This window comes from Spinacia oleracea, chromosome 5, assembly GCF_020520425.1.
Source record: "Spinacia oleracea cultivar Varoflay chromosome 5, BTI_SOV_V1, whole genome shotgun sequence".
NCBI classification, from domain to species: Eukaryota; Viridiplantae; Streptophyta; class Magnoliopsida; order Caryophyllales; family Amaranthaceae; genus Spinacia; species Spinacia oleracea.
This window is the reverse complement of record NC_079491.1, coordinates 3,192,336-3,216,828: the sequence shown is the minus strand read 5'-3', so window position 1 is coordinate 3,216,828 and position 24,493 is coordinate 3,192,336. Positions and strand designations below refer to the sequence as shown.

Here is a 24,493-nt window from a genome sequence, read left to right as displayed (position 1 = left end):
CTTTTACTATTTATTACGGAGTAATAAAAAAATTATAGTTAAGTGAGATCTTGCTATATTCTTTTCATCTATACTTTTAAATTTTTAACTTTTTATACTTTTAAATTTTAAATTTTTATACTTTTAAAATTTCAACTTTTTATGCCTTTTATTTATTGAAAAATAAAGTTATATATAGTCAAATTGACCCGACCTATACCTCAAGTATACAACGCCCGGGTTACATACTAGTTTCACATTATAATCCGTAACATTTATAACTTATAAGTCAATTGACCCGACCTATACCTCCACCCGAAAGACCCCGTTTGCCACCTCTCCGTTTCGCCGGAAAAGGCCGGAAAACCGGGGTGAAATTTTAGCACTCCATTATTGTTTCCTTCCCGTAACAGGAAAACCCGACCTTTCTACTCTCATCCAATGGACTCCCACCCACCGCACCTAAACCCCGCCACCGCCGCCGCCCGTTCACGGAGTTCTCATTCCCACTCTCAATCCCAATCTCCTTCTCACTCCTCCGCCTCTGTCTCTGCCGCAACCTCCTCTCTCCACCACCACCCTCACCACAACAAACGCAAGCGCAATCCTCTTCCCACTACCACCACCACCCCCGCCAATGACGCTCCTCCCTCCTCTTTTCTCTCTGCCGATACCACCGACGATCTCGACAGTGTTTCTGCAGCTACACCCGCCGATAACTCATCCGACGACGCCGCTGCCGCTACTCCTGCCGATAACGAAGACGACGATGACGACGACAACGACAATTTCCCTCCTAACGACTCCTCCTCTATTCGCACCTTCACCGCTGCTCGTCTCGACAATGCGCCCAGAAGTTCCAAGCTAAGTAAGGTTGACGGTGCTGCTGTTAAGGTTGAGGTTCCTGATTCGGTAAAAGACGGCGCGAATTCCGGCGGTTCCACCCCTGCGGGTCCCACTACTGCGAGTGGCGTGACGGTGAAGGAGGATTCAGTGAAGAGTATTTTCACGGAGAATATTCAGACTAGTGGTGCTTATAGTGCTCGAGAAGAAGGTTTGAAGCGTGAGGTATTTCTATATTTGTTGATTTATCATCAATTCAGAGCTTCTTACTGCAATTCTGCAAATATTGTTGATTAATTGTGTTTTTTTTCCGCGTAAATTGGGATGTAGACTCGTAATCCAGTGTGATCAGCATATAATAGAATGTGTAATTATCATCTTGTTTGCCTTTGGTGATTCTGCTGATTAAATTGGACTCATAACAAACTTGATTAATTGTGTTTTCGTGTAAATTGGGATGTAGACTCGTAATCCATTGTGATTAGCATATAATAGAATGTATAATTATCATCTTGTTTGCCTTTGGTGATTCTGCTGATTAAATTGGACTCATAATATACTACGTTGATGCTATTGAACAAGTTCAGATTCAGATTCAAGAAAGAAGTGTATAGATTTTTACCGTATCTAGTCTTATACTCCACATACTTTGTACTACATTGATGTTGTTGATCCTTTAGATGCTAATTGAACACATTTTGGGGTGCTACTCGAATGTAATTTTATCAAATTGAATATTGAAATGAAGGGGTATTTGGTGAGCTTTTGAGGAATATCAGCTACTCTAAGATAATCAAGGTTTATAAAATGTTGGATAAATACAAAAAGGAAAAAAGAAGAATTTCTTAGGTTTAAGTATGATGATTGAAATATACTAATTCACAGGCACTTATTCAGGCGTGTATTGCTTTCATCTGCAGAAAATTATCTAGTTAGATGTGATTGTTGAACGAACTGTAAAGTCTACCTGTAGTTTCTTTTTGTGTTTAAGGCTAAACTACACTCAACATATGGAGTACTGTTGTTGTAGTTCCTGTGAATAGTCTGTTTAATGGTGTAAACCGGACTGGTACTAGCAAAAAAACTTTCATCGTTTCAGTAATCAGTCTTATCTAATTACCTAAATCTGAAACAGTTTTGTCATGCTACACCAGCAAAGGAATCTTATGGTCCGTTTCCCTATAGAAAACCGGTTTTTGTTGTTGGTCTCGGTATTGTAGTTTTACCTCTCTGGTTAGGTTTACATTTCTTACAAAGAAACCTGTCTGAATTTTGCAGGAAGAAACTGGAAAATTGAGATTCTTGTGTCTTTCAAATGATGGAGTTGATGAGCATATGGTTTGGTATCTTAATCTTACTCGCTGTGTGCTTTAACATATAGATTTTCCCTTTTGTAATTGTGAAAAAGATGTGATGGCTTACACATTCTGTCTTACATTGACTTTTATAAGTCAGGATGCCAATTGTTGAAATATTGTGATTTTGGTTGCTCAGGCTTATAGGGCTGAAAAATATATTTGCCAGACAACTTCCTAACATGCCAAAGGAATACATTGTTCGTCTTGTTATGGACAGGTATGTGTATTGTGTAATGACTATTGCAATTTTATGTTGGCCAACAGATTATCTATCCATAACATTCATATAATTTTTTTGCAAAAAGGTCTCAGATCTGTAGAGAGGGAAAGATTTTAAATGAATAGGGGAAGGAGGAGTGGATATATTGCAAGCATGGAATTATCTTCATTTTCTTTTTCCAGACCTTACTGATGCTTTCAAGAACTTCATCCATTATTGTGTTGTAATGTTTGCAGAAGCCATAAATCAGTGATGGTTATCAGACGTTCGACTGTTGTTGGTGGCATCACTTATCGTCCATACAAGAGGTAAACACCATGCTGAGGTTATTCATTATCCTTATTCTATTGTGCAGTGGGGATCCTGTTGTTCATGAATAAAAGGATGATGGAGGAGAAACCGAAACACTTGCCTTAGCTATATTGCTTTGATGTGAACATAATATTTTAGGGAGTGATGCTATAAACAGATTCCAACAAGTTTTCATCTGAATGTTAAATACGTATTCAGCATAATAGTCAGTAATGGGAAGACACAAAACACAATTTTCAAAAAGCTTGAGAAACGTGGGGAAGTTGAAACAAGAAATCAATTTCTTGCTTAGAAATATTATACTACGTACTCCTTAGTTGTAGTAGGGTTGATTTGTGTTTGTTTCAAGAGAGTATTAGAAGGAAAACATCATTTTGGAACTTCAAAGATCCATTAACTTGCTGGTCATTTAGAGAACAATTGTCCTCCAAGTTTCCTAGTTTCTAAAACAGAAACGTGGTCTTCAATATAGTTGATGTGCATCATGGCTTGTATAGTTGTATCCCTTCGAAGAATCCAATTATGCTTTGCCATAGAATATCTTAAGACAAATCAAATTGGGAGTGGCAGATTCTTTTGGAGTGGGCTTATTGTTCAGTTTCAGAGTCTCTCATTGGATTCACACCTATTAGTGCCTTAGCATGACCTATCTATAGTAGATGCACTGATGCAGTTTCTAACTTTATTCTCAAGTTCCTTTTATTGCTTTGCCGTGCGTGCATAATCATCACTTCTGCGTAGGTGTGAAATAGTCATTTTATAAATGCATTATGTTTATTTGTTTCTTCTAACTGTGCTGTTCACGGTATCTGACAGCCAAAAATTTGGGGAGATAGCCTTCTGTGCTATTACTGCTGATGAACAAGTGAAAGGCTATGGCACTAGACTGATGAATCACCTAAAACAGCATGCACGCGATGTTGATGGATTAACTCATTTTCTTACTTACGCAGACAATAATGCTGTTGGTTATTTTATCAAACAGGTGCAGTTCTCATCGATGTTTATTTTGGCGTCAATGATTTCATTAGATTTAGGGGTCACCTAGATCTAAGGAAACAATACAAGCTTCTTCCAACATGCCTTATTGTTCATTAAAATAGACGAGTTTTGACTAAGCTGGAGAAACAGGACACTCTAATTGTGTCTGTTGTAATCTGTCGTTTGTTCTATTATTGCCAAATGTAGTAGTAAAACATCCACATGCCACATGAAAACTATGATGGTTCTAGGCTCTCTTACTTACCTATATAGATGTCAAGTTGATGATCTAAATAAAGCTAGATGTATCTTTTATTATTTATTGTATATTTGCTTTAACTTGCCCGTCAAGTTATGTCAACAGTGAGTCTTATGTTAAAACTATAGATTTGTAAGAAAACTTTGTGGTATAACTGTAGTATTGTATCGGAGTATTATGCCCCTAAAAAGTCAATCGCACAAAAGAAGATACTGTGGTACTTATAGTGGATTAGTGCTGAGTCTGCTGACTTCAGAGTGTTAACAAATTACAAAACTTCAAATGAAGAGTGAAATGAAATGGTTTCTTGTTAATAAGATATAACAAGATATGTAATGATTTGGAAGTTTGAATATGAATTTATTGGACCTCTGAAAATGTGATTTTTCCTGAGATCAAAGTCACTACATAGGTGAGCCAAGGTACAAGTGCAGAACATGAAGACTATTAAATCAGCCTTTCAATTTAGGGATTTGTTTTCTGTTTATCAAATGGTGGTATAATTATATGGCTTGGCCTCATATTTGACTTCTAGCTTTGACTGTTATAATGGGCTTCAGTTGTAAAGAAGAGTTGGATTCATGACTCTTCATGTTGGATTTACCCCTCTTTTTTTTTGGCGATTTCAACTGATCGATGCTGCATTTTCTCTGTACAATTCGAGCTATGGGACTGTAATGAGGGCTTCAATTGTAAAGAAGAGTTGGATTAACGACTCTTCATGTTATATTTATCTCTCTCTCTCGTTTCTTTCTTTCGTTCTTTTTTTTTTGTTTGTTTATTTTGCGTTTTCCGCTGATTTATACTGCATTTCTCTGGATTTCACCCTTTTCTTTTACTTTCATGTTCAACGGAAACAGTAGTTGACATTGCCTTTTTATATTTGAAGGGGTTTACTAAAGAGATCTCCTTGGAGAAGGACATATGGCACGGGTAAGTTTTTCATGCTACTCCACTTGTTTTTCAGTTACACAGTTCTACAAGTGAATGATATTTGTTCACTGTCTTCCTTGTATTGCTACCATCTACTTTATGGTTTCATTCGTTGAAATAAAGCAAGATGCTCTACCCGTGATTGCTCATTGTTTGGACTTGTATGGCTCTGTATAGAAACTTTATTTTGGTTGTGATTAGTTTTCTATTTATATTTATTACAGTACCATCTTTATGCATTTATGTGTCATCATTAAGGTATATCAAGGACTATGATGGAGGAATTCTTATGGAATGCAAAATGGATCTAAAGCTTCCATATACGGATTTGTCAACTATGATCCATCGTCAAAGGCAGGTAAGAGATTTCGGACCTGTAAATGTAGTTTTGACGTATTAGCTCCTCTTTTTTGCTTTTTGGTTTCAAATTAATGAACAACATCAATTGTTATCAATAACTGTATAAGTGCCTCATGTAAACATTTTCTGGTATAATGTGAAGTACTATATGATTTTTTTTTTCATTTTCATGTGAGCGTGAATATTATAGGATTGCTCATTTTGTAGCCTCAATAAAACTTTAACCTACAGCTTTTTAGGATCGTGGCAATCATTTTGTGTGAGTAATGGGAGTAAGGTCATCATAAGGGTGTGTAAAAAGACATTTTGAGGAGTTGGAATGAAATTGTCATTCCTACTTTCCGTATTTGGTGTACGAGTATGAAGTACTGGAATGGAGTGAAACTAGCTAAATTGAAATTTATAATGACTAATGAATTTATATAGAAACTAGAAAGTATTTCTCTTATCCCACTCCCAAATTCTTTAACCCAGTACCTCCCTGGGAATTATAATGTGGGAGTCAAAGGTCTCTGATTCCCTCTCCCGCCCCCTTGCAATTCCATCTCCCTTGTACCAAATGTGGATTTTGCAGGAATCAACCCCTCAGAAGCGTTGTTCCTACTCCCATGAGTCCCATCCCATTTCACATACCAAGTGAGCCAAATGATAGCCTTTGAAACACAAAATTACTACTCTTGCTGAAATGGTTTCTCTTTCAGTTTGGTCTTTGTTATTTCATTTTTACAGTTTTTGTTCTGTTAGATTACAATATTTTGTTGTTGAAGTTCTTCATTTTTTGATATACAGGCCATTGATGAGAAAATCAGAGAGCTCTCAAATTGTCATACTATCTACCCTGGAATTGATTTTCAGAAGGTAACCTCACAACTCTACTTTCAAAAGGCATGAGATGCACTGAGAGGATAGATACTCTACTTTTAAAAGGCATGAGATGCACTGAGAGGATAGATACTCTACTTTTAAAAGGCATGAGATGCACTGAGAGGATAGATGTCTTGGAGAAGGCAAAGTCACATGTCTGGGTGAAGTGAGGCTTATACATCTTTAATTCAAAAACGTTATCATATTAAGAACATTTACTCAATCATCGTATAAAAATTACTCAATAAGCATTATAAATCACATAATTTTCATTGTAATTTTTGCGGACTATTTGATTGATTGTTATTCATCATAATAGAATATTTAACAAAAAAAAAAGATGCATTAAGTTGAAAGTTGCCAAAAGCTGACTCGCCGATCTTTTGTCAAGAAAGGCTGATGACAGAGACGCACTTCTAGGCTCCCTAAATGCAATTTCTTTTTGAGCTTCAGACACTTTTTAATGCACTATCGAAGCAGCTGAGCATATAATCCGTATTATTTAGTACCCGAGTATGTGATTTCTTAAGGATATTAGGTTGTGAAGGTGAGAGTGATAATTCTCAGTTTAATTTATTTAGTGAATGTTAAGAGGCATCATTAATGTGGTTTCATGCGGAGGTGACTGGTAGTTGTTGCCTTGTTGGGGACAAGAGGAATTTTGAATTGGAAAAGAGTATTAAAATCGAAACCTGACGGAGATGCCTCATGTGAATTATGATGACCTGGCAGAGGCCCCCGATAACCATCACCTACGCAAGAAGAGACAAGGGAAGCCGTAGAGAATGAAGCCAAAACAATTAAGGCAAAGCTGACAGAGGACAACAGCAGATAACAACAACGGCAACAGTAGTAGTGGTTTGGTTGGAGTAAAATCGTGTTAGTATTAAAAGGGAGGAGTGAAGTAAGAAGGGTATTGTGTTTGTGTTAAGACATTAGAGAGTTGTGACCTAAAGTCACTATTGGAGATTTACAACCTCAAGCTTTTACTTTTACTTTTGTTCCTGAGTATTTTGGAAGTTCTATCTTCAGTAATTAAATCAATCAACCTTCCTATATTTGCTTCTTGAATTATACATGGAGGTGTGAGTTTATTACATAGTTGTTGGGGACAAAGAGGAATTTTGAATTGAAAAGAGTATCAAAATGGAAACATGGTGGAGATGCCTCATGGAGTTCCTTACAAAGATGAGAAAACATATTGCACTTTGAACAACAAATACAATTACGTAGCACAACTAAATTAACTTATCTCTAGGGTGTTCAATGCTAGTACTTGTACATGTTTATTCATTAAATTGTAGTCGGTGGATCCGAGAGACATATACTCTTTGACTTTTCTATCATTTACTTTGTCTTTATTGTTACACGTGGATCTCTTTGACTTTTCAATCATTTACTTTGTCCTTTATTGTTACACGTGGATGTTCAAAAGACACAAATCTTGGATTATTTTTATAGAAGTTAATTTTCTCAAGATTGGATTATCCTACTCATACCGGCAGAATTCATCTAACTGTGTAGCATATGATTCAGAAGGAGGCTGGCATTCCCAAAAAGGTCTTCAAAGTTGAGGATATTCCAGGATTGAGTAAGTGATTTTTTCTGCACTTTGTGATGCATGTTTGATGTCTATATACATTTACTTATTTATTTCATATGCTTGGCATATAGTATTCTTTGAGTGGGGTTAAATATTAGACCCGTGGGTTTATAATGAGTTATAACTCCATACTCATACCTAAAGCTAGGTGTTTGTTAATCAAACAAAATTTAGAACACAATTGTCTAATATTTTTTTTAAAAAATAAATAAATCTATTTTCGACAATCAGCTTCATTTTCTCTTTCTCCTATCCTTTCTTCCTCTATGATAATGTTGAAGCTCCAACAAATAATGTTCCTCCAACAAATATCTTAATGTTTCTTCTCATTCAATTTTTTATTTGCCCATTAAATGTTCCAGATGTGAAACATTAACAACCAAAACCATAATTTATAAAGTCAAAAGACACATGTTGATTTTGGCCCTGGTGGTTGATGTTTGATTTTTCCACGTTCTTTTAGAGTTGTCTTATGAATTTAGCTGATATGCACCTTCTAATTTTCACTCTTAGCAAATCATGTCAACCAACATACTATTGTAGTGGTAAAGCTATTAAATATATTTTACTGTAACTGTGTGCACATATACCACTAATCGACTTTGTTAATATATGTTATTGTAGGAGAGGCTGGGTGGACACCTGATCAATATGGATATTCAAGGTTTAAACCGTCAATTGCACCAGGGGACAATGCCTCGTATCAAAAATCTCTGACCGTCTTCATGCGGACTCTCTTGAAGGTTAGGTCTCCTACTTAGGCATATGTTTTTTCCCCTAGCTTTGTAGCAATTTTTGAAAAAAAAGGCTAGTGCACTAGGTGGGTCCTTCAACTTAGGTTCAAAGCAAAGGATTGAGGCGCACTTTTTAATATCAAAGGTTTTAGTGTTGCGCTTTTGTGCGCCTGAATAAAACACCATACCCAGGATCCTTCTGAGTGTTTGGGAACCAGTGCAAAGTGTGCCTCGCGTGCCTTTTCAAAGGCTTTCTATATTGGTGGAGTTAAACTCCTGCTGGAACGAATAGCACAATTAAAACTGAGAACACAAGAGAGCTTTATGGGAATGTTTTGCTTGTATTAAAAACTCTATGCTTTACAAATGATGCCTTGGTGCCTATTTATAGGCCTCCATCCCTAACTCTATACAACTCCTTACAAGAAATGTCCGCACTATTCTATGTTGTTCCCACCTCCTTAGAAACTCCTAGACACATGGAGGCTTCTAGAGACAACTTATAGCATATACAAGAGTGTTCTAGACTCAACCTATCTAGAACCTTCAAGCTCCATTCATCCTAGAATGCTCATCGGAGCACTCTAGAACCTTCCAGACCCATGCACTACTGATCTGCTGCACAATGGTCCTCTGCGGGCCTGATCGGGAAATTCTGACCCGTCCATCATCTTCATTGGGGCAATTCTGGTGGGTCCCCAAAATTTCTGCTCGTTTGGACTTTGTTTGGTCCTCCAAACAACCCGTTATTATTATGTTAGTGTCAAGTGGGTGTTCACTATGAATTTATTCCTCATTCAAAATATTCTATACGGGGTGGGTGCTCCACTTGCTGCTAGCGCTCAGGCGCGCCTCTATGGCCCATGATGTTGCCTAGCACCCAGTGTCAGCGCCCACGATGTTGCACCATGATGCATCCGGCCACTCGACGACCCACGATCCGACCATGCACCATGTTATCCGGTGGTGCGTAACACCCTTGCTGCCTTGTCCGATGGTGCATCGCCTAGACTTGCGATTCCCATAGCCACACATATTGCTGCACACGATGGTGTGGAGGCCATCTGTGACATTCAGCTGTCTTGAAGCTACAATGCTCGAGCATTTGCTCGAGTTGGACACCAATGGCTTAACCTGTTTTTCTTTTTAGTTAGGGGGGGTAGGGAGATTAGATATCATAAAAGAATATGTTACGTTAAGTAAATGGAAAACAAGTTAAGTCATTCTTAGCCTTAGCCATTGTGTGCCTTACTGTTAGAATCCAATCTTCCTTTATTTGTATTTTGCTTATCTAGTCCTTTCTAGGATCTTTCTAATAATTTTCTAGGCTCTATATAGAATTAGTATGTTACTGCCAATCCAGTGTTCACCGGTAGTTTGTAGCTAATTCAAAATAAACCTATATGAGGGGTATGAATGAATGAATTCCTACTTCTCACCAATTGTTGTCATCGCTTTATTACTTGTGTTTTGTTTAGGCCTTTATAGATATTGTGCCGCCATTTGCTCTAAAGCATCCCAAATCCCACAAAGTCCCACAAACAGATAAATTCTCGTCGTCAGTCCCGGTTGTGCCTGCTGTGCGCACACAAGCGTCTCGTCCCTCGCTCTTCTCGCCAATAGGCAAGAGCGCCCATTCAGAATCAGACGCTTGCTCGTGCCCTTACGAGTCACAAGACACTCATTCCGCACAAGGCTCGCATCCTTGCCTCCAATAGGCAAAAGTGCGCCGCACGGATCCGGTGTCAAAACATTCGGACCGTGACACTTACGGTCTTACTAGACTTGGGCTCAATATTAAGGTTCGATGGTTGAGGTGATGACCTAAGTGAAGCTTTAACCAATATTAGTCACGGGCTCGTTAAGCTGGCTTGGATGCAATAACTGTCCTAGCTAATCATTATTTCCTTGTTTAGTCAGACGGAGTGCTCTACTTGTCTTTTGCACATCTGGTTTCCCATATTCCATCTAGCCATGGATTGTGAATAATTGTTTAGAAGCCTGAAAAGCTATTGGATCATTTGAAGCGTCCGTGAATCCTGCTATGACTCCTGCTATGACTGTGTTGCAACACCCTGCCATGATTTACTCTTTTAATGCTTCAATAATTTTAAAGGCTTGCGTAAAATAACTTGTCTCCTCTTTCGAACAGTTAACCATGACCATCCTGATACTTGGCCATTTAAGGAACGAACTACGTAAATCTTATACTGATTGTGCTGTAAAGTCCCCCCTCCCTGGTTTTACTTGTTTTAATGCTTGAATAATGCTGAAGCACTGAGTAGATAGTGATGATATGTTTCTACTCTCCTTAAAGCAGTCTATGCAAGATCATCCCGATGCTTGGCCATTTAAGGAACCAGTTGATGGACGAGATGTGCCTGATTATTACGATATCATCAAGAATCCTATGGGTAAATGCAATTTCTTTCAAGTTCAGTTTCTTTTGGCATCAACATCATAATAGTGCCGGAGATGACAAACTATATATGTCAATGGTCTATTTTTTTTGGCATCTATATACATCATGATCAAACACAGGGTGAGTTGGGGTTCGGGGTGTCCTGAACTCCTGATTGTGGAGTATGTCTCTAATGGTAGCTGTTATTTATGATTTACGCTTGACTGACTTGTAGACGCTAGTGAAAGACTCCTTCCGTCCTAATTTATTCTTTACGCTTTCCATTTCTAGTGTCCCATTTTAATCTTTACACTTATAATCTTTCCTTTTATATTGTAGCATAAAAGTCCCTAATATTCTGTCAAAAATCGTGTCAAATGATTATTTCAACCAATCAAATTCACTGGGCCATTTTAACCGTTAAATCTCTTATTGGAACATTAAATCTTTCTCATTTTTCTAATGTCAAATTTTTTATAAGAATGAAATCATTATAAATAAACGTAATTTGCATTATAAGTTCAACAAAAAGATAATCTTTATCCACATTAACTATTTGTTAAACTGCGTGCATGATAACAAACTTAAAGAATAAAAAGGGCCGGAGGGAGTATCTGTTTTTTGGTATACAACTTATAAGAGGAGAATTCATGCCTTGTGTTTCTTCTCTCCTCTATCTCCAACCCAATATCCCTTGTTTTAGACTTCTCCAGTCCGGTAAATTTTTGTTTCCACTTGAACTAGGTGATCACTTGCATAGTTATACTATATTTGCATGTCTGAACCAAAGTGGAATCACTGCATTTCAAATTCTTCATGCTCAACTTTGAGATTGCTGGTGGATTTTAATTATGATCTTGTATGAAGGTTTCAATGTGTAACACTAGAATCACAAATTTTATGGTGCAGATCTGAAAACAATGTCAAAGAGGGTGGACTCAGAGATGTATTATGTGACATTTGAGATGTTTGTCGCTGATTCAAAGAGAATGTTTGAGAACGCCCGCACCTATAATTCCCCCGAAACAATATATTATAAATGTGCAACCAGGCATGTTTTCATCTGTTTTACTACCATTCCCCATTTTAGGCTCCGCTTGGTACTGTGTAAAACGTTTTCATGGAAAATGATTTTCACCTTTTCAATCATTTTACGTTGTTTTGTTTGGCAAGGGATAAAAAACAATTTGAATGGGAGGGAAATCACTTTTCTACCTTTCCTCCATACCTCCATACCTCCCTCCCTTCTTCCCGTCACTCTTCACCATCTTCTTCCATTTTCTTTTAAGGAACCAAACAAAAGAAAGCTAGTTTGGAACTATGTTTTTCCTTGTAAAGTGTTTCCATGGAAAATCATTTTGCACTGAAAACGTTTTATAGCAAAACAAAAGAGCCTTAGTACACTATTGTTTCCCTGGATTTTTTTCATTTATCAGGTTGACTTTTCAGGTTGGAGGCGCATTTCACAAGTAAGGCAAATTTGCAGGCTGGAGTTCCATTTCTCAAGTGAAGCATCAGGCAATTGTGCAATCTGATCCAAACGCGGCCTTAGTAATGTGTATATATTGCGAGATGGACACCGGTTAGAAGCCTTAGAGAACATACTGAGTACTGACTGTAGTCTTTGGTGATGGGGAATTCTATTGTTAATCCATTGATATTGTTGTTAAATTACTCTGTAGTACTACGTAGATAATAATTAATCTCACGATTAAAATGCAGGTGATTGTTTAAATGTGTGATTATAAGTTGTATGAATTAGTTTATTGGATTTTGCTCGTGATGTTTAGTGATTTTAACGAGTTCCTAACTTCTGATAGCTTGTTCAACTCCCAGATCTTCAGTTCATTTGCACTCTATAGCTTATATTTTATGTACAGCTTACAGTTTAATGCTTGAAAATCAATTGTTTGCTGATTTGCATTATGCATACTTAAAGATGGTTGTGGGTCAGGTTGGGCTTTGGAGCTAGCTGGCTGTAGGCCCCGAACAGGCACGTCCCATGCCAAGCCACTCTGCATTGGACAGGGCCGACCCGAAAATTTCAAAATAGTGCCCATGCCCACGGGCCGTTGTGCCTAAGCCTAATTTACTTATTTTTGCAAGCTTTGTCGAGTCTTGTCGTGTCTTGTCATGATTTTTCAAAAAACTGCTTTGTGCTCGTGTTGGGCCGTGCGTTTTTCGTGCCCGTGTCAGACTGTTGTGCGGTCGTGCCTAAGCCTAATTTACCTAATTTACTCAATGAAAATGATTTTGTATGTAAATTTGTAACGAAAATCAATATCCATTCCCATGGTAATGATAATTTGCTCAAAATTATCTTTTTTCTTTATAGTCCATTGCCGTCTATTACCATGTTTGAATGCATAACTATGAAGAAAAAACTCCATGTTTGTAAAAAAAAGTTTCATTATCTGGACATCATGACGTTATTTTCTTTTCTTTGAATCACTGAACCCAACCATACGTACACAAATATTGAAAAGAGTGTAATTTATATTGAAGTATTAAACTCATGGCTCTTGAAAAGGAAACATAAAACATTAGCTTAAACTACTAAGATCATTCGATTGAATCTGCTTTATATCTGCATAATTAGTTATGGTTTAACCTGGGAGATGATACAGTTACACTGGGGGTAATTGGGGCCCAGGTACACTGCCATCTTAGTGGTCCAAATCAGCATGGATTAATTGAGTTTTAGGGGGAAATGCATTTGGTTTTAGGGGGAAAATATTTGGCATCAACCGCCCTTTAGTGTTTTCAAGCGGGAACATTACCTCCCCTTTCCTCCCCAAAACAAATCCCGCCCAAGCAGCAAAATAATTAAAAAAAAAAAGAAATAAAAATTCAATCTTCAACTTTAAAAAAAAAAGCTCATTCAACCTTCAACGGTAATATTTTCTGGAAAACGGTTCAGCAAAGAAAATAAAGGCAAAGCTGAAGGGGTTGTATCATCTCCCATTTTATCGAGTTTGCCACAAACAAAAACGCACAGGAAAGTTTTTAGCAAAACGTTTAGAGCTGCTACAACATTATTAAGCTTCGAAATTCAGCTTCGAAATCTCGCTTCGAAATTAATGTAAGTTTTTCGTTAAATTGTTTTTGTCAAATGTAGTTAATTAATTCCTGAAAATAACAATGCTATATGAATGTTTTATTTTTGGGTAGTTAAATTTGTTTGAATTAATGAAAAATTGGAGTTTCATGATATTGATGAATCTTGATTGTTTGGCAGATATTGATGAGTTAATGAAAAATTGTAGTTTCATGTTAATTTGATAAATTCGTTTTTGGTGAGAAAGTAGATCTGCACGACGGAGAAAACAAGGTGTTTTTTTTGTTTATTTCATACATTCTATAATTACGTAGTATTAAGAATGTTATTAAGTTGTATGTTATCCTATATGGTTAAACACTAAACTAAGTGGTTATTCTAAAATCGTTGTATATAATTTGTTTGTTTGTTGTATTTTATAAAACCCTAAACGTTTGGCAGCATTTTATAAAACCCTAAACGTTTTTCGTATTTTGTACAACAGTGATATACGTGGGAGTTCTGTATGGCTTGGGTAGACCTAAACGAAAGTGTCCCTGATCTGAATGAAAATGTTCCTGAAAGCTCACAATATAGATTAATAACTGATGGACAAGAAGTTATCGTTAACCCCCCTAGTGTAGGGATGTGTTTTACAACGGGCCATGAGTTTTTCGAATTTTGTCAGTTGTATGCCTTCAAAGAAGGATTTGAGATGTTTATCAAAAGTAATAAGCTGAAAAAAGAGTACAAAGAAAAGGGAGTATCTAAGTCTGGTGTGGGAAAGTATGAGGCAAAGCCGCATATGATGGAACTTATTAGATTAAAATGCAAGAAGGGAGGGGTGAAAAAAGGTGTTGGGTCTAATGTGACCGGTTGTAAGATGAATATTTACGGTGTAAGTAGAGATGGGCTATTTACTATATTGACTTGTGACTTGCAACACAATCATCCTTTAAATCCTGACTGTAGTAGACTGATGGTTAATTATAGATGTATAGACGGTACTACATTTAAGAGGGCGATGATCAATGACATGGGTGGTGTTAGCATAAGTAAGAACTTTGGTACGCATCTAATTGAAAAGGGAGGTTATGAAAATATTACATTTAATAATAGAGACTTGAGGAACGCAATCAACGTCGAACGTCGTTCATCAAGATTTAGTGCTGCAGATGCCGCAGGACTCGATGCTTACTTTAAGGCACAACGTGATTTGCATCCCGAGTTTTATAGCTCAATACAAGTAGATGATGATGGTGTTTTTACGAATGCATTTTGGTCGGATGCACGTAGTAGGGGTACATGCAAATATTTTGGGGATGTTATTACTTTTGATACTACTTTCGCTTGCAACCGGTACGTGTTTTAATTAAGTTTTTATTGATTAAAATTCTTTGTAATTGTACTTTGGTCCATTTGTTTGAAAAAGTAATATCCAATACATTTATATTGTTTTAGGTATCGGATTCCATTTGCTCCATTCATTGGTGTAAACCATCATGGCAAATCAATTATATTTGCTGCGGCCTTAATTTCCCATGAAAATACTCCCTCATTTGTTTGGGTATTTGAAGAATTCCTGAAGTGTATGGGGAAGGCACCACTAGGCATCTTAACCGACCAAGACAAAGCAATTTGTAGAGCAATTGAGCTAGTCTTCCCGGGCGTCCGTCACAGACTATGTTTGTGGCACATGCTCCAGAATGCTAGTAAGAACCTAGGTAGTCTCAGTGATTGGAAGAAAATAGACACCCTGATCAGAACTGCAATACATGATCTGATTGATCCAGATGAGTTCGATGAAGCTTGGTGTCATGTGATGGATGAGTACGGTTTAAGGGGTCCTGGGTGGATGAAGGACGCGTATGATAACAGGCGTCAGTGGGCTCCGGCATATAATAGAGGAAAGTTTTGGGCAGGTATGTCTTCTACACAAAGGAGTGAGGGTATGAATAGATTTTTTAAAACTCACGTGAACTTAGATTGTGGTTTAGTTTTGTTCATTCATAATTATGAATATTGTATGAGGATAAAAGCTGAGGAAGAGAAACAGGATAATTTTGATAACATTGATAAGCCTGCTAAGATTGATGTTGATAAGAGTGTTTTAGTTGAGTATGTATTGGTTAAGACGTACACTAGTGAGAAGTTTGCTGAGGTTGTTAAAGAGCGTAGAGGATTGACACACACAAATGTCACGAAAACCTCATGTCATGGATCAGTGGTGTTGTATAGAGCTGATGAAAAACTAACCTCACCGTTTTGGCGGAAAAGGTTTAAAAGTTATGATGTTAGGGTGGATAAGGAAAATGGTGATTTACATTGCTCTTGTAACTTGTTTGAATTTACGGGAATACTTTGTAGACATATAATGCGTGCAATGGATGTAGAGGATTTTCAATTTGTTCCAGAAAAGTACATACTACAACGGTGGATGAAGTGTGTTAGGTCGTACGAGAGCATTCGAGTATCTTACTTCGACCCTCTTGAATCTATCAGATTGGGCAAAGCCAAAGAGCTTTCACAACGGCATAATTACTTGTCTGAATTAGCTATGCGTAATGATGATGCACTTCGGTTGTACAAGGAGGCTATGGATGTTGTGCGGCTAAAAATGGAGGATGTAGTCGGAATACGAAAGACTGGGGAAAAAGGAGACGACCTTATATGTTGGTGGGACCCAGATGCGAGAAATGTATTTGGTCGTCGAAGGCTACGTCCACGAGAATTTGGTGAGAGAGCCAGATTAAGGGATGTAGAACCGGTCGTGGACGAGAACAGGATCAAAACACCGGTTGACAAACGGCATACTGGTAGGGCAAAGACAAAAAGGAATGCTCCTTTTGGTGGAAAGGCCGGTGGGAATTCTAAGAACAAAAAAGTGGTTACTGAAGAGGAAGTTATTGCTAATGAGGTAAAATTTATATTTTATTTGTTTGGTGATTCGTATCGTATATGCAAGTTTTCATTAGGAAATATAACTTTACTTTTCTACTTAAATGTTGTTTGTGCAATGTAGGAACTTATTTGCAACGCATTTGGAAATCTTCCAAGTTACCGTGCTAGGCAACAACACGCGAATCACGTTGGGGGTACATATGCGGAGAACGTCCCACAAAGTTCTAATGTACATCCTTCTCAAAGTTCTCAAGCACACCCGTCCCAATTACATTTGTCTCAGGATTGTTCACAGTCATTTGAATTTGATATTAACGATTGGCGCACCAGATTGTGAATGTTTTGTGTAAATGTAATTTAATTTGATTTCTTCAAAGATATATTTTCGTTTAAACGGTATTTTAAGAATTGAATTTTTTAATCCAATCCTCCCTTTTTGCTATGTACTTTACGTTATGTCTATATATGTAATTGATGTAACCTCAATTACTTTATCAGTGTAAAAAAAAAAAAATACAAAATGAGTTGTATTAGGCGTCGAACCCACAACCAACGGGTAGACAATATGCTCAATGAGGAGGAAAGAGTAACCATTGTGACAGTGAGGCTAAGCCAGTGATATTTGTGGGCAACAATACTATTTATTGTATAATTTATATTAATTAATAATGTACATACAACGAATCTATTACACTGGGAAACAATTATAAAAACAACGACTTCATTATACTAGTCTTACCAAATGTAAACATGATGTGTTTGGTCATTGTAGTCAAAAAATGCATTCCCATGTCATGCAAAAGTCAGCCCCTTATTTTTTGTAATATATGAATATTATTTATTGGAAACAACATGATCCATCAATGACATGTTAGAACTAGGTGAATATAAGGGTGTGTTCAATCCCTCCATTTCAAAGAAAAAGTAATTATAAGAGATTACTACATCACAAAGAATGGCTACTAGTGTAAACAAAATCACAACGAGATGCAGTGAAATCGATTCGATGATGAGTGGGGGAATAACAATCGGTGAAGTGACTGAGGTGTGTGGCGAAAATGCATCAGGTAAGACTCAATTTTGCCTTCAAATTAGTCTCTCTTGTCAATTGCCGCCTTCAAGGGGTGGTATTTGTTCCTCGGCTATATATATCCATTCACTTGGTCCCTTTCCCATACGTCGTTTAAGTAGATTAGTTCCATATGTTTTAGGGGACCTTGAAACATTAAATGGAAATCCTTTGGATTACATAACTACAAAGCAAGTTGACACTCCTCATGAAATACCGGATGTGCTAGAATGGACTGTAAAACTTATTAAAATGTCTCAAAATTCATCAATGCCAATCCGCGTTGTTGTTATTGATTCAATAGGTAGTATGTTCACTGGTCATTTTGAAAACAATGTTGTTGGCTCAACCGAAAGAAAGGATCTTATACAAGCTATTGGTTATGGGTTACGTACAATTGCCGCATCCAATCATGTTGCCGTTGTTGTGGCTAACAATGTGATTGACGTATTTCCATCTGATCACGATACAACGCAAAATTTCATTATATCGTCCGGGAGAATATATATGGCTATTGAGCAAGGAACACCCAATTCGGCAAATTCTTCGCGAGGCAGTTCTTGTAAGGCACATTAAGTTCAATGTTACCATGGTTACAAGGCCAAGCTACAAACATGCAAACACACAAAAAACAAGGGCCAACAATTTTACTCTTGCCCGGTATGGAAGGTAATATAATCGATTCATTAGGTAGATTTAAATCACTTTTTCCCAACATTTTGGTTTTCAGAATGATGATCGGTTTTTTTACAGGATGATACTTGTGGTTTTTTCTTTTGGGAAAGTGAGGTAAACGGTAACATTCTAGATGAGCTACAAGATGAGAATTGTAATCTCAAGCAAGAAACTGTGCGCTTGAAATTCCAAGTTGAAAAGATATTTCTAGAAAATAAAATGCTGTTGGAAAAAGTTGCATATTTGGAGGCAAGGAATGAGGATATCATGCTACGCTTTTATGAATCAAAATCAAATGAAAAACTAAGTTTTAGAATGTGCGTTATTTTGACATTCTTTGTATTATTTTTTTCTCTAAATACTTGGAGAGTGTAACAGTAGATAATAAAGTAGGGGTTTCTGTGGACGCAGTATATTTCTTTATTATTTTTTTGGTTACAGGTTTTTATTCTAGTTTTATTGTTAATTACCGAATAATGGAATGTATTGATTTAAATTATAAATTCGGTTCAAAAAAATAAAATAATAAAATACACATCATTTTTATAAGACATACAAATGTATAACATAATAGGGGAGGTATCATCATACATTATATAAAAACGTACAACACAATGATGGGGAGTCAAAATTGATCTACAACGTAAAATTAATTACTCAGTAACGTTTAGAACTACAAGGAGTGCTTAACTAGAAATTTGCATGACAATTGCCAATGGCTTTGCCTCACTGTCACAATGGTTACTAGCATTATCAATAGCTCTTTCATTCATCCACGCTGAGGTACAGGGTTCGAGCCTTGAGAACCTCTATTTTTCAATTTTTTTTGGGCACCTTTTAAAACTGAATATTTACATTACGAAGGGTTTTACACTGCTCGAGTTGCCCTAATACACGAGCCATGCAGTGATAATTTAAGCCTCACAGCAAATGTAACTTAGTCCTATTAATCTTCTCAGCTAACAAAATATAAATAGGATACTGTGCTACCTTTTAATTTGGATATGTTTTTATGTTTTACAATATTTTTAAATAATATTTAATTTATTCATATGATCATTTAAATTCGATATTGGTAATTTAAGGCGTGTTTGTTAAACGCTCGTTTATTAAGGCACGTTTGGTAATACCTCGGCTAGGCTCGAGCTTGAACTTAAACAAGCTACTCGTGACCTAAGCTAAAACAACGGAAAAATGAAAGCTCATTTAAGCTCCGCTCGAGCTCGAGATCGGAAATTTCTCATCAAGCCTAATCCTAAGTCGAACACCGAAATACTCGGTTGAGCTCGGCTCGTTGACATAACATGCAAAAAGATCTGATAACTAAAATTGTTAATTTATGGTTATATATTATAAATTATATACTTATTTAAATCAATAAATTTTTCATTACCACTCTTTAAAATATGAGTTTTTTACGATAATTTACATTGTTATATCTATCTAATATTGTTAATGTCGTTATAAAACTAACATGCGAAATAAAACAATATTTATACCAACTTATCTGATTTTTTCTTTTACTAGTAAATAAACCAAATGAATTTTACACAATTGTGAAAAAATTTACCAAAATTGTTTACGAATTTTTTCAGAAAATACATAAAAATGAACCCACTTTTATTGCATTATTGCGCTGGCTTCCTCTAATTTATTACATGCACCACGCGTCTCACTTATATCAATAAAGCTGATTTACTTTTTCGTTTTTCAACGAAAGTAAATTTGTTCAAAATCATATACAACAAAACTGTAAATAGCAACAATTAATTGTTCACAGCTGGGGAATGCTCTAACATCTCAATACAACTTAACTCATTTGGCAGTGTGAAAATAAAATCCGGAAGTTCAAAAGTTTCTCGTATTACAATAACAATTCAAGCCTCACATTATAGGTTACATTGCCCTAAAACACTTACTTGGAAACACATTATAAATAGGATCTTCAAGTTCACTTGAAAAATCCTACTTCACCTTTCTTCCACCCAACACTCTCCAAAACCCTCAAGTTTCCACCAAAAACCACTCAACAATGGAGGAGATCAAGGTAATTAAACATTTTCTTTTTTTTAGTTACTCAAATGGGAGGTTGTAAGATCATGATTTCGATTTTTTTTAGTAATAGTCATTTTTTGGTAATTTTGGCAAGTTTTTTTCGTAACAAATTTACCACTAAACTTAGGGTTATTTTTGTTAATTTTACTTCAATTCTATTTAGGGTCAATTAGGCTTAATGAGTGTTAATTTTAGTTAAATTATATTGTTAATTTTGACTTGAAAATAATATTTTGTACAAAATTTAAGGTGAAAATATTAGTTACTTTCTATTCTTATTTTTGGTTTTGGTACATAATTTAGGTGAGAAGTTTTAATTATGTTTGTTAGTGTTATTATTCCGAAATTTTGAAAATTATGTTTTGGTCTTTATTTTGATTTTAATTTAGGTTGCGTAATGTTAGTTTTAGTTAAACAACAATTCCTAACTAAAATGTTCAATGTTGTAGGCGCATGATGTGTTTTATAACGAACTCATTTTAGCTCTTCATATTTTCCCGATTTTTTCGGCCCGTCAAGGGAAAATAATTCGAGCTGTTTGCAAGGAATGGAAACGTATTTGGGACGACGACGATTACGGGGAGTCGTTGCGTAGGTTGTTCGCTGAGGAATAGGTTTTCGGCAATAGACTAATATGTAACATTTTGTTTATCGTTACTTATTAGTGTCTAATTTAAGTAGTAAAAACGGTACTTAATACTGTTTCGGAGGGGTTTAGGACTTTGGTATGACACTTTTGAATTTGTGTACGGTACTATGATGTAACATTTGTGTACGCAATTAGTATATAACAACGTACGACTGTGGACTAAAGGATATATATTATAAGTTGTTATTTTGATGTACTATTTGTTTAACAAGAAATTTTAATTATTGAATATTCTTATAACTTGCAATTATAGTTTATTAATGAAATGATTGATTTAAATTATAACTTCGGTTCAAAAAAATAAAATAATAAAATACAAAATAAATTTGGGCATCATTTTTATAAGACATACAAATGTATAACATAATAGGGGAGGTATCATCATACATTATATAAAAACGTACAACACAATGATGGGGAGTCAATATTGATATACAACGTAAAATTAATTACTCATTAACGTTTAGAACTACAAGGAGTGCTTAACTAGAAATTTGCATGACAATTGCCAATGGCTTTGCCTCACTGTCACAATGGTTACTAGCATTATCAATAACTCTTTCATTCATCCACGCTGCGGTACGGGGTTCGAGCCTTGACAACCACTATTTTTCAATTTTTTTTTTGGGCGCTTTTTAAAACAGATATTTACTTTGGAAACTCCGCAGTCATCTTCTCCGATTGGATCTTATCAAATCTGAAATGCAGAATTTTTTTTTCACAAATTAAACATTAATCAATTCGACAATATTGATTTCGTGCCCATAACAGCTCTTAATTCGAACAAAATAATCCAAAAACACGACGGAAATTGCAATCTACAGCACAGCTCTTAATTCGAACAAAATAATCCAAAAACACGACGGAAATTGCAATCTACAGCGATATTAACATGGTGACCTTAATTAAAATGGTGTATCGCCTTTCATCACCTACCATAGACAGAGATGAGATGAAATGGAAAAAAAAAAAATCCTTCTAACTTTGGTATCATCGACAGAAAATAAAGGAAAAAAAAAACCTCAGCCATTTGAATTTCAAATTCAAAGTGAAGCTGAAATTTCAAATTGAAATTGGGGGATGATGTGGCGATGCTGAGGTGGATTGAACCAATATATGGCCAGGGTACACAGGGACCACTTACCCTCTGTGTATCCATAGCCTTTGCGGTTTAACCTCCATCTATCTCGATTTCCTCTCTCTTCTTAATTACTACCTCCGTTTTAAAAAGATTTTTACAGTTATTATTTGCACGAACTTTAATGCAATATTTAACTATTAATATATCCAATTTCGTATGTGAAAAAATTATAAAAAATTGATATTCTGAAAATACATACCGAGATCAATCTAACAAGATCTATGTAACGTCTTGATGTATATAATAGTGAGAATTTACGGTCAAAGTTTTTATATTTTGGACATATTTTTCAAAACGTAAAGAACTTTCAGAAACGAAATGCTTGCCAGTTGCCATTGATTATCTTGTTCTTCTCAATCTTTCCTCCCCCTATAATTCTTGCGAATCATCCTGTTCTTCTTTGTAATCGAGCTTGTTTTTCCTCGTCTTAATCGACAATAATCTTCGCACCCATATCGTATATCAACCATATCATCATCACCATCATCACCATCATAATCATCATCATCATCATCATCATCACCATATCTTCTTCTTCCTTGAGATTCTTGGACTTCTTCACTCGATTATTATTATTACTCCCTCCGTCCCGGAATACTTGACATGTTTTCCTTATCGGGCCGTCCCGTAATACTTGACCTGTTTCTAAAAATGGAAATATTCTAACAATATTATATTATTTCTCACTCCACCTCTATTAACCCACCTACCCCCTACTCCATACAAAAAATAATTAAAAATTCAACCCCTACTCTCCCCCAACCCCAACCTCTTAACCCACCTCCCACTAACTACATTAAAATAATACCCCACTATCAACTACTACCTATTAAATTAAATAAGTCAATTCAAGTTCCTTAAACTCTGTGTCGGTCAAACAGGGTCGAATATTCCGGGACGGAGGGAGTATTAACCCTAACGTTAACACCATCCTTCTTGTTGTTGTTCTTGTTGTTGTTCTTGTTCCTCCATCATCTTCATCAACTTACAACAAGAAGCGTAATCGTCAATGAAGAACAGATAGAATCATGAAACTCGTTACCGTAAACTGTACGGACGAGTTCGTGAGTAGCCTTGTTGACGTGGACGAACTGTACGGGCAGAGTACGATCCAAACACGGCATAGCCACGTAGAGATCTTGAAGATATACTGGTTCGAAACTCCCTCGGGTTCGGGGTTCACTTTGCAGGAAATCACCTCTACATTCAATATATGAAGATCCGACCACACCACCCGATTCCAATACCGGAACAGAAACAACCCATCATCATACCTGGTCGAGTTTCGTAATGGTATAAGAGAGGTACGTTGTCGCTTACATAGGCCATTGTTGTCTTGTGTTTAATTAAGGTCAAGAAAAGGATATATTGTTAGGAAGAATAGAGATAACTATGGGAATTGAGAAGTTTGTATTGCTAATTACTCTCTCCGTCCCGGAATACTCGCAATGGTTTGACTTTTTGCACTATTCACATAATTCATTTTGACTCTATTTTCTTTATAGTATATGAAAATAAGAGTTAGCATATAATATATTGTTGGCTTCATCTTAATATATATTTTCAAAATATTAATATTTTATAAGTTTAAAGTTGTGCATTGGCAAGCGTATTCAGTCAAACCGTTGCGAGTATTCTGGGACGGAGGGAGTAAGTAGTAATAACTATACTTGTGTATTTATAGAAGAGATTGATTAAATTAAGTCATATCAACTTCCTATATATTCTCCCTTTTGGTTACGGATTAGGATTACATAAGTATATTCGGTTAAGGAAAGTCTAGGAAAGTACATTCAATATTTTGAACAAAAATGATAAATTATTAAATTAATTGCAATATTTTGATTCTGGCAAGCACGTTTTTAATCGTTTATATTTCTAATTCGATAAATAAAAATTTATATATATAAAAAAAAGTTGATATTCTGAATTTAACCAGATCACACATGACTGCTTATTTTAAGTTACGAATAAAACACAAAAAATATGGTCATATCTATTACTTCTATTACTTTACTACTCCCTCCGTCCCGGAATACTTGACCTGTTTTCCTTATCGGGCCGTCCCTTAATACTTGACCTGTTTCTAAAAATGGAAATATTCTAACAATATTATATT

At 36.0% G+C, this 24,493-nt stretch overlaps 3 protein-coding genes across 5 annotated transcripts; all 3 read left to right on the top strand.

Annotated features, from left to right (window-relative positions):
- The first annotated feature begins 214 nt into the window (after window positions 1–214).
- On the top strand, window positions 215–12,657 carry LOC110783711 (histone acetyltransferase GCN5). Of its 3 annotated transcripts, none has more exons than XM_021988069.2 (13): window positions 215–1,047; window positions 2,101–2,165; window positions 2,317–2,397; window positions 2,637–2,708; window positions 3,529–3,697; window positions 4,842–4,885; window positions 5,144–5,243; window positions 6,035–6,103; window positions 7,646–7,700; window positions 8,337–8,455; window positions 10,767–10,860; window positions 11,757–11,898; window positions 12,297–12,657. In XM_021988069.2, exons 1-13 carry the CDS (start codon window positions 421–423, stop codon window positions 12,355–12,357), a joined length of 1,698 nt encoding a protein of 565 aa, XP_021843761.1. In that variant the 5' UTR covers window positions 215–420; the 3' UTR covers window positions 12,358–12,657. The 3 variants fall into 3 exon arrangements, with proteins under 3 accessions (XP_021843761.1, XP_021843770.1, XP_021843752.1); XM_021988078.2 differs by having other exon boundaries at window positions 275–1,047; window positions 7,649–7,700; XM_021988060.2 differs by having other exon boundaries at window positions 275–1,047; window positions 7,634–7,700.
- Window positions 12,658–13,460: 803 nt separating this feature from the next.
- On the top strand, window positions 13,461–17,304 carry LOC130460675 (protein FAR1-RELATED SEQUENCE 5-like). Its single transcript, XM_056828072.1, has 3 exons — window positions 13,461–15,243; window positions 15,346–16,801; window positions 16,907–17,304. The coding sequence occupies exons 1-3, from the start codon at window positions 14,411–14,413 to the stop codon at window positions 17,120–17,122; spliced, it is 2,505 nt and encodes an 834-aa protein (XP_056684050.1). The 5' UTR covers window positions 13,461–14,410; the 3' UTR covers window positions 17,123–17,304.
- A 436-nt stretch (window positions 17,305–17,740) lies between these two features.
- On the top strand, window positions 17,741–18,430 carry LOC130460790 (uncharacterized). The gene is made up of 2 exons (XM_056828342.1): window positions 17,741–17,852; window positions 17,997–18,430. The coding sequence occupies exons 1-2, from the start codon at window positions 17,741–17,743 to the stop codon at window positions 18,428–18,430; spliced, it is 546 nt and encodes a 181-aa protein (XP_056684320.1).
- The last annotated feature ends 6,063 nt before the right edge of the window (window positions 18,431–24,493 follow it).